General features: G+C 38.8%; 1 protein-coding gene across 1 annotated transcript in view; it reads right to left on the bottom strand.

Moving 5' to 3' along the window:
• Nucleotides 1-9132, bottom strand: part of LOC139731181 (thyroid hormone receptor beta-like) — a 55726-nt gene extending 46594 nt beyond the window's left edge. Inside the window, exons 1-2 of the mRNA XM_071642410.1 lie at nt 9042-9132; nt 8195-8245 (exon numbers count right to left, since the gene is read on the bottom strand). Of these exons, the coding sequence (XP_071498511.1) occupies nt 8195-8245; nt 9042-9132 (142 nt within the window). The remainder of the gene's footprint in view (nt 1-8194; nt 8246-9041) is intronic.
• Between the last annotated feature and the right edge of the window lie 2219 nt (nt 9133-11351).

The following is an 11351-nucleotide window of genomic DNA, read 5'->3' on the forward strand; positions in this document are numbered from 1 at the left end:
CCCACCTTTTATTGGAATCGCTTTGTTTTGAATATCTTTCATATTTCATGAGAAGTTTCTCGTTATTTCACAAAATAGTTGGAAAATGGAAGCCCCACCGCAACCAAGACTATACCACTGAGGACAAGTCCCGAGTGTACTCAGGCAGGTGTCTATGGAAAATGCATGTTGTAGCATAATCAGTCCGCGCGTCCTCAATGGGTTAATGTACTGTGATCAAAGAATGCAAGCCCTCACTCCACCGCCATTGGGTTATACCCATATCATAACACATGGATGGGTATAATATGAGCATTCAGTGAGTTCTGAGCCAAACAGAAGCTGGAAAATCCCCTCCCCAGTTACATCATGGAGGTGAGCACCTCCCAGGTTACATGGTATACATATAGGGCCTACATGTAAGCCTATTATTTGTATCTACACTAGCAGTGGTGGTGTTGGTAATGGTGATATTGGGAGGGGGGTATGGCATTTGTCACACTAGCAGTTTGTCCTGATGACAAGTCACACACATTATGTAACACAGGATGTTATCAATTCAGAGAAAACATAAGGTCATGACATACATGTAGGCCTACATGCAGGTGATATCATTGAGAACACTTGACATACATGTATCTATTGTAGGATCAAGCCATACACCATGTGTATTCACACTCGGGACTCGTCGGTTTTTAGATTATGCTGCAATTTTTTTATTTTACTTGATACTGTTCATACATCAGCAGACTATAAGATAAAACTCACTCAACTGCCAGAAAAGTACTTTAGGCCTATATCTCTAAACTGCAGATTACAAAACCATAAACATTGCAAACCCTGAACATGCTCATTTGGAATTAGTGCTATGAGAGGACGGCAACTGGACAATAATCTGTATTTCGTATTTCACTTAAAACCCTGGTGCAAGGCAAATAATTGCAAAAAAAAAAAACAAGGAGATTATCCAATATTAGCATCACCATGCATATCACAATTGCACAAGATTTTTTTTTCCACACACAAGAATTGTCATAATTCACATGACCTCTAAGAAACTGATTTCGAAGAAAGGAAAATAACAATAGTTTTTGTTCAAGTGTATAGATGTAAACAACAGGTCATAAGAGAGTACATCTGCCATAATTAACTTAACTTAATTTTTCAAGTCACAATTAATGACCTGTAATCACTACAGCACTCAGTCATTGATGCATGTCCCCACATTAACCAGTAGTAGGCCTACATGTATATTTTGATGGCCATGGACAAATTATTCAACTCAAGTACATGTAGGTTTGAGATGACCATCAAAATGATTATGAAATTCTTCTACTTGTAAATCATTTGGTGTGACATAAATGTGTGATGCTTTTTTCTTTATAAGTTCAAGGAAAAAGCTACTTTCTCATACCCACAAATTTGCAACACAATACTTTGAATGGTATGAAATACTCTACTGTCCAAGCAGCCACGAACAGGTGCTTAAAAAAGAAAACACTGTTTGGAAACGAGACTACTTTGCTCAGCGTCATCTTACTCATGCGAATGTTTTCTTTTTGTGCATTGGTGTGCTTAGTACCTAGCATTACTTGGCAAATGTTGCATGTATACATTCCGGTCAGCGAGGGAACTAGCTGGGAGTTGTGGCCTTGGTGAGCAAGGTTCACTCAGGTCAACCATGGCCCCACGGGGGTGATCATTTTCTATTACTATCTCTCTCTCTCCATCGCTCCTTTGTCCTCTAAATTCCATGTTACATAATGACTTCCATGAAAGCGTTTGTATGTGCATGTTCCTTTACTCTGCTGCCACAAGTCAGACCCTAATCAGCTCACACTATGACATAATTATCTCAACTTCAGCCAGTTGCGCAATATGTGCTGCAAAACAGCAGAGCAAATTGGGGCGCAGAAAAGAACAGATCCTGAAAAAATTCAGGAGCATCCCACAAAATAGAAGACTGTGACAGAGAACATGCCACAGCCGAATGGCAAAGAATGGAGCAACTTGCCTCAGCTTCAACTTCACACATAGGCCTGTACAACAGCAGGTATTGCAGATCTTTCCTGCAGAAAAAAAAAAAAAATTGTGGGTCTGAAACTGGTGTCAAACTTTTGTCCAATGATTTGTGGGTCTGTTTGTTTGTTCCTTTTTTCAACTCTTTTTTAAAGAAAAAGAAGTATCTTCTTTACATTTCAAGAAAATTACTTTGTTTTGTGTTGTTTTGTTTTTTCTCAATATTGATATTGTTTTGTTTTTTCTCAATCTCAGAAGCAGACTTACAGCAGTAGTACTAACTACTATAGCAGTCAGTACAAACAGTAACATGGGCCTACCAGCCTGCCCAGCTATACAGCATGAGAAGCTGTGAGCTGTAGTTGTGACATGATAAGACCAACATGGATCTTGGTACTAAGTTTCAAGAGTCTGAGTGAATGCAATTCAGTGTTCAAATTCAACATGATATTTCCATATGAAACAGTCATCATGACAGCATACGGGTGTAAAGCACGACAGGAAGGAATTTGAAAGATATTACTGTAAAACATGATATTTTCGCAGCATGAAATTTTCGCGAATTGGAGCCAATAGCCTCTTTTGCGGCATGAAATTTTCGCGAGTTGCCTCTATTAAACATTCAATGCATGTGAGGACACGAACTTTCGCAGGCATCTTTATTTCACAAACCTTGGCTTTCACGAAATTTGCATTAAAATGCACACGAACATTCCACGTTTTACAGTATTTCAAAATCTGAAAAACGAAACACAGCCTCAGTTTGTTTAATGACAAGAATATTTGGTAGTAGTAATGAAACTACTGTCGACCATGGCCACTCACAATGAACACTCTGGATTCGCTTTGAACAAGTGTACTGTGGTCGCTATAATGGCAGCTTCATTAATTATGCATCGACAGCCAGCTCTAGAAACCATGCAGCCACAAAAGCCCAATGCGCCTGAACTTCTGCTTGGCTGGCCACAGCTTTTGAGGCTAAGCTAGGCTTGGGTGTAGGGGGAGGTTTCCTTCCTCTCCAGTCTAATATGCAAATTGATTACATAATCTGCAAGCTTCCTCCGACAGCCAACAGCCCTAAGACAAGGTGTTGGTGGTGAGTCAGGAAGAATTTCTCCTGGCCATAACAAAGAACTCCAGTTGTCTCCCCAAGTCCTCCCCTCTTTTGTGTTATCACCTCCCCCATAAGATTCAAGAGCATCTGATCTTATTATGCCAGGGGGGGTAAAGAGGATTGTGGAAAGGGTGTCCTCACACACCTCTGACACAAAAAAAGGAGGGGGTGTGGAGGGTGCTTCTACCAGCTTCTGCTAATCTTACTAATTAAATCCAGTCTGGGCCATTGTTGGTGTAACCTGGGCTTGGGGTCAAGGATCAAGTAGACAGGGAGTGAAAGAGAGTTGAATCTTCAGGTCACCAAGGTCATTGCAGAGTGTATTCGATGTGTGTTTAATGTGTATCATTTTAAAAATATATAGCCTATGCACTACAGGACCTACATCCATTGAACAGACTTACATACAACCACAAACATACAATTACAGACATACAATGTACTTGATGGGTAGACAGGCATACATACATCTGAAACTACAATATACAGGCAGTTTGTAAACTGTCATTTTGTGTGGAGTGCAGTAACTTACAAATGCATGAAGTACCAAAGAATGGTTCTACTTTACCATGATGTATGCCTTTATTGACTTCCAATACATTTCTATACTACTTAAAAGACTAGAGATGTCTGTTGGTATTTGCCAGTAAAAGTAATGATGATAAGGCCAGGAGAACATTCTTTGGTTTATTTCAGTAAATCGTTAGTCTGATCACATCTTTATGTGATCAGCTATGGCATCTTCATGCTCCCCTGGTATAATCACAGTGTCCTTCATGAACGTCTCTGTGTTATTCTGGCAAGAAAAAAAATAATAATAATCATGTGAATACTGGTACCCTAATTCCTGTGAGCAGAACTCTGAAGCTACGTTTGGCAATATGTACATTAAAAATCAAGAGGTCACAATATGTGCAGACATTTTCTTCTTCTTTCAACTTCAATGGAACTGGAAATGGTCTGTTTATGGAGAGAAATGGGTGGGGTATGCTTTACAAGAATGTGCACCATCTTCTGGCCAGAGCCATCCATACCATCCTCATTGGTGGTCTCACCCATAGGAGGGAGGTAGACCACCTCCCTACCCACATCCATCCAAGGCTAGCAGCTGCTGTATTCGAAGGCCATGATGGACCCATACCCTATTATTTGACCACTCAAAAGAGAATTTCCTTTTTTGTCTATTTTCATCCAGCCATTCCCTGGACTCTGGAGGTATGTGTGGAACAAACACAGCTATCCCCTCCCCCCCCCCCCCTCTCCCCTCTCCCATCCTCTTACTTTATACATTCACTCATGCACACACCTTACACACAATAACACACAACCCACCCCCCCCCCCATGCACACACACACACACACACACACACACACACACACACACACAAACTATATTCACAGAATAATGATATGCTTGCAGCCTTGCACCTGCCTCTACAGAGTTCACCACTTTTCTTATTACATAACATTACATAACTGGTGGTGGTGGGGGGGGGGGGGGGGAGGGGAGGAGGGGAGGAGGGATTAGTTGGCTGTTGAATGCACACACTTCATTTGACCTGGGCTTGTCCCTATGGCTAAGGTCTATTCTGGAGGACCGGACAGTCTTCCTTTATTGCTTGAAGGGGCCCCTCTGCATTGATGACCACGCAGGGAAATAAGCAAACATGCCTAGTCTTCAAATTCAGACCCAAATTGTCATGCTCGCCAAATCAACTCCTGCAACTCTCAATACATTGTATTTGGCAACTCTTCCCTACCTCTTTCATGGGATTTGATGCCTAGTTACAGCAGCATGAATTGCTGGTGAAAAGGATTTTTTTTTTTTCTTTGGAGAAACAGTTATTGACAATCTGGTCTCATAATCATGAAAATTCATGCCATTTACCTAGAAACTTACCTAGTCCATTTACCTAGAAACTTACCTAGTCACAGAAATTGTTGTTTGCCTAATGTCATACTGTTATCATTACTTGTACCAAATATGCTCTAGTTGATTCAGAAAGAATGCAAATGAATGTGAATGGCAATCTCAGTCTCTATCACTGTAATTTGCACATGAAAAAAAACTACCCAATGCTTTCAATAAGCTAAAAAATAACATTACATTGCTATGCTGATCACCATTAGATGTATAGGCATTTGGCTTTTCATCACTTATGGCCTACCTGTACAATGATGTTTTCTCTTAATTTCTGTACCTTTACTATAGAAAATATTGCGTTCAATGTGGCACAGCATAAAAGGATATTAGATACCACCCATGTAAGTGATATCATGGTTGAATTCTTGAAAATAAACCAACAAACACAAAGGATAAAGGAAAAAGAAGAAGTCACAGTATGTATCCGTAATTTTAATATGTGTATAAAAATTTCGCTACAATCATTCTTGATGTTAAAGGGATCGTACAGTTTTGGTTGAGACCTAATTTCAGGTTTCTAACATTTTTTGGTGAGATAATGAGAAACCTCTGATAAAATATGAAAGAGCATGTAATTCTATGAGGAATTCAACATTTGATGAAAATTGGTTTTGAAATGGCTGAGATATCCAAAAAGAGTGATTCTAATAAGTGTGGGACCCACACTTTATTACGATCGCTTAGTTTTACTTTGTTTTTTGATGTTTCAGTCATTCCAAACCCAATTTCCATCAAAAAAACTTTGAATTCCTCTTAAAATGGAATGCTCTGTACTATATCATAAGTGTTTTCTTGGTATCTCGCAAAAAGTTAAAAGCCCAATTCTCATCTCCACCAATAATGTACCATCCCTTTAACAATCTTATTGCCAAAAGACTAATAACTAAACCAAGCACTGCAGGCAAAACCCGATTAAGACTCACAAAGATTGGCATATCAAGAGCAACAGAAAATAAAATTCCTCAACACACACAAAAAAATAATAAAATGCCTCAGAATTCACCGATCACACCACCAAACCATCCATCCATATCGGTTTGAGTGGAGTTATGTAAGAATTCATGGTCCAGTCACAAGCAATTCACATGGTAGCCTTGTTGCTTACTTCTACTTGTTTTACGAAGCCCCTTGTTCAAATATCCCAAGGCAACTGAGGGATAAAGACATAATTTATCATTTGCAGAAGAAACAAAAACCCAGCACTCGTGCTTTAAAATAGTTCTAAAATATGAGTTAGGGATAGAAAAAAAAACACTGTAAATATTTGAATCTGTATAATCGATGGTAAGTATTGTTCACTCTTTATGTGCCACGTTTGCACATCCGACTCAGTCGACGGTGTGCCAACTTCGCATATTCCACTCAAACGCACAAGCCCGCCCAAACCGATCAATATATCGCCAAATGCCATATTACAATGAAAGCGCTTCTCGTGATTCCGTTCCTCTCGTCTATAGCTTGCATATTTATTTGGTGATTGACTAAGAAGCAGTGTTTCATACTGAGTTTCCTTGCAAATTCTAAGTTTCTGTCACTACTTTGTGTGCAAAAAGTCACACACTTACATTAATGTAGCTACTGGGCATTTGAAAGAAAAACAATTATAGATTTGTCATAGAATTTACATCAATGCAAAGCTTGGCATTTTCTCTACAACTTTGCTCACTTTGTCTGCAATTCAACAGAATTCTGTAAAAGTTTTATAGACTTGAACAACAGAATATTTTCTCAACGCATTACTTCGTTGGTGTCTCAGAATAATGTGGCACACAGGGGGTTTCCACCATGGCACATAAAGAGTTAAATAGCCTACACGAAATGTGAACAAAAAGTTTTTTAAAGGAGAGCATCAGGATAGACTGGGAAAGAACAAGTGACAGTGCAACACCAAGAAAGACAATGACTGTAAGAATGCTTGCAAGTGAAGAGTTTGTTCACAAAAACCAATAAGTCCATTTTTGAAGATTTTGAAGTACGGTCTCTGTCATGAAAGTACAAAATAATACCTTTTAAATGATATATTGGTCACTACATATAAAGGTACATTTTTGAAGTTATGGTCAAAAGAAGCAAAAATTTTCTTATTATCATCTTTATTTTTCTTGACCTTTAATCGCAAATATCTCCATTCGGCAAATATGGACTTATCGGTTTTTGCGAACAAACTCTTCAAGTATATACCCTAAGTCTTATTTTGCGTAACCATGTTTCCTATTGCACTTTATCATGCTTGCCTGTGTGTATTGTTAAACATGTAAAAGTTTATGTGACAGAATAAATCCGATGTTCTAATAATCTGATTAGTGACTGTCACCTGACCACCTACCTCACCATCTACCAGCACATACCTGCCAGTAAACTTTGATACCTGAATATCAATATCAACATTTAAGTTTGCATCAAAATTGCATTAAATGCAATGGAGGGAGAGACATATAGTAATATATCATATACTTCTCTTTGCATGTTCAAATTCATATTTCGAAATTAATGGACACAACTTCATCCTTGGTTTACCTTGCACAAATCAAAACCCAACTTTTTTTACACATAAATATGAAGCACCTTTGTATATGTTTTCATACTTGATTCACAGGAATTATATGGTTTCCTTCTACCATTTTACAAACAACATTGCAAATGCACATAAAATGGTGCTGTGGTTGCCATGGACATGCTCAGCTTCAGTTTGATGTGACTATGGTGAGAATAGTTCCTTTCTCTTGAACATTGAAGTAATTGCACTGGTATTCAGACCGCATCTGCCAAACATCATCACATCATCACAATCCCGCCCCAGGCCAACCAACATAACATGCTTGGTAGATTTTATTCAAGGTAATTTTATAACTTTCCAGACAAGACTGATTGCCTTGGTCAACCAGATAAAACGCGGACTCCAGAAGACCAAATCTACCTTTTGTTTCGCGAAATGCAGACTGACTAACAAATCGGGCACGCGCCCAATAGCCATGTCTTGTTTGGGCGAAGGACGCGCGGGCGAAAAGACCTTGGTTGGGGACAAGCCGTAAAACATTGACTGACATCACAACAGCGTAATGTTCAACACAGGTCCGTGGGACAGCGCGCTGCATGGAGAACATCTTCATAAATGTAATAAATGTGAAGAAAAAAAAATATGTTGAGGATGAACTTACCTAGTTTGAATTTGGACATTTTTGGCCTCGACGAAGAACCGCTCACCACGTCTAAAAACGGTGAAATGTCCAGTAAAAAGAAAGGTGCAGAATTCAGAAGCGAAATAGGAAATCCCAAGCCAAGCGGGAATCTTAGGTTGGATCGTTCAAAAATCCACTCTAATCTTTGGAGACAAACCAGGAGCTGTTCATGCGATAAGTACGATTACAAGAACGAAATAATAATATCTGAGGTGTCCAAAGCCGAGTTAAAATGCAATAAAATATGTGCTGATCATTGAAACAAATGAAAAAGCGAGTTTTCCTGAACGGTCTCGGCGATGTTTCGGAAAGCGTAGAAGCTTCACTCGCTGGGCTGAAGCTCTGCACCATCACAGTCCAAATCCTCGAGTTGCAAGCCCCATACTCTTTTCTTTCTTCAGGTCAAATTGTCCGGCAATCAACCGTCCGTCCACTCGAGCGGTCAGCAGCAGTGCCCAGACCGCTAAGTACATGAGGTGGCTAGTCTTGGAGATAAGCACAATAGTGGTGTCGTCAACTATAAAATTGACCAGAGATTCGCCGCAATCAAACTGGAGAATCGTATGCATGCTATTCTGCAGCCATGCGCCAGCTCACTGCCGCTCTCCGATCTGGACTGATCCACTTGAAGGGTGAGAGGGGGAAGAATGTTACTCTAGAGTGATGGCATGAACAAATTCTTTCTTCCGAAAGAAAGAAACGTCACAAATTACATCATGTTTCTCCAAAATAATCCCGAAAAGTAGCAGCAAATATATTTCTGATATGTATCTTCAAAATAAGAACATAAACCATTGAGCGCAGTCCCTTCGGAAATACTATGCACCCGTGTCGATTGTAGGAGTCCGATACGACTTCTGAGAGAGAACGGGGAACCTCGCGTAGATATCGATGTTCTGTATCGCTTCGTCGCTCATGACCGAAAGGGTTGTTATGAGGTCAATTTGTGATTATGCAATGTTACGCAAGTCTCTATCTGGTATTCTTGCTGACCGTGGACATGCGTAGTCTACTAATACAGACACCAAGATTCATAGAGGGTAGAACAACACAACGTTGGACAATCTCTAGTAGCTCCATGGTTGGACTACCGGGGTGTATTTTTCATTTCACGATTTTGATGATGAGACGGATTATGTTTTATACCAATTCAGTAAGATTATTTTTGAACAGTTCTGTTCCCTTATTTCCTTGCCTTCTAAAATCATTTCGTGACATTCATGACGACGACAATGATGATGATGATGATGATGATGATGATGATCAATGATGATGATGGTGGTGATGATAAAGCTAAAAACAATACGCATAGTAATGCACATCGGTAACTTACTATTATGAAATTACCATCAGCATTGGTCAATCATAGAGTAGTAAAAAATAATAATAATGAAAGATCAAAGAAAACAGTAATGTAATATATTACAAGCATCGCAGAAGTAGAGTCAAAATTAAACAGAAATCTAGAAGGAAGCTACTTCAATCGAAACCTTCTTGGGAAACATTTTGCTCATGTTAGAAGTAGTGTCATACATGCAAGAACATAATGTAGATGGATGCGGGCCCTATATCGACCCGATATCTTTTTATCTGGTTTTTTTTTAATGTTCTTATGTGTGTCGTCATATGTATTATTCTTTCTTTCTTCCTTCCTTCCTTCCTCACCCTTCCTTTCTTTCTTTCTTTCTTTCTTTAGGTCATTCCTTCTTTCTTGGTTTTCTTTCTGCCTGTCGTAGGATTATTGTAATAAGCCATTTCGCAGTTCCACTTTGCGCATGAGCAGAAAAAACGGTCATTCGTAACAACATACATGTTGTTTTTAGATTCACTGGGATAGACATCTGTGATGTAATGATTTTTCATATAATCCTTACAAATGCTGCTTGCCAGCACATCCACCTGACAGCAAAAGTGATATTTGGCAATATCAATAGAAAGAGATTTGTTAGTACATTCAATGCAAAAAGTGAATGCTTTCCCAAAGTGTCAGTTGACCGATCATTGTTGTCATCTGGTCTATCAAGTTCATTCTTTGTTTGGACAGGATTGATGGATCCCATAAACTGTTACGTACAACTTATAATAAATATCGCTCCGAAAACGAGTGAAGTGCCCCTAACTGACAGAGAAAAAAACCCAGAAAGGTCATTAAATTCGTACTAACCCCAAACTGGCTTATGTACAATACACATATTCGATGGAATTTTCCAGAGTAAAATGCACAAGTCCTTAGAATCAAACCTTAAACGCTTTCTTTTTCCATTATCTGCAAACATCTCATGCATGTTCCTTTCATCTAGTTTTTTTTTTTCTTTTAGTGACTTCTCTAGAGGAGAATTTCCGCTCTACGAACTCGATACGATGGCTTCAAATCCGTTGCTGACGCAAATAGTGAACCATAGAACTATTTACCGCAAAATGTTTTCAACAAAAATGTCTCTCCTAATTGCATTTCATCTGAGTAGAGGAAATAGGCCGACATATCAAGACCCGTTGTGTAGTTTTGAAGCTTTAGAAAACAAGAGCCAAGATTTTTGTGCCAGCGAAAAGTAGCATTATAACCACGACCTGCGATGAATTGATCATTACTTTAATCTATAACAACATTATTTGAGTAAGACTTTTTATTTGTGTTCTATGGCGACGCTGATGACGCCAACTAAAGCTTAATTTCTATTTCAATTTATTTCTGCAACGTTTCATTTCAAGAATACAGTGTACAAACAAAAATATGACAATAGAAAAGAGATTTTGGTAGAATAAAGATTTCTAACGAAAATCAAGTTTGAAAAACAAACTCCACGGTTCATCTAGATATAAAATGTATTAAAATTGCTGCATTTTCTCTTCCGCGACATGTTCTGTGTTGCGGGGGACGTCACGATAAACATACGTAATGATATTTGATGAAAAATCTGACCTTCCCTTGTGATAAGCTGCTCTTTTAAAGGTATTGTTACCATTAGGAGCAGTGATTCAAAACCTTTTCGTGGAGGTCAGTTGTATCACAAATATCCTACCATACAAAGATTTCGCAATAGAGCCTAAAATATAAGGAGATATCAGTATTATCATTCTCAAGAAACCATAACTGTATAGACGGTTTATTCTATAAACAATATTTTTTCACAGCTAC

This window comes from Diadema antillarum, unplaced genomic scaffold, assembly GCF_040938485.1.
Source record: "Diadema antillarum isolate AM-2024a unplaced genomic scaffold, OU_Dant_1.0 scf00000000, whole genome shotgun sequence".
NCBI classification, from domain to species: Eukaryota; Metazoa; Echinodermata; class Echinoidea; order Diadematoida; family Diadematidae; genus Diadema; species Diadema antillarum.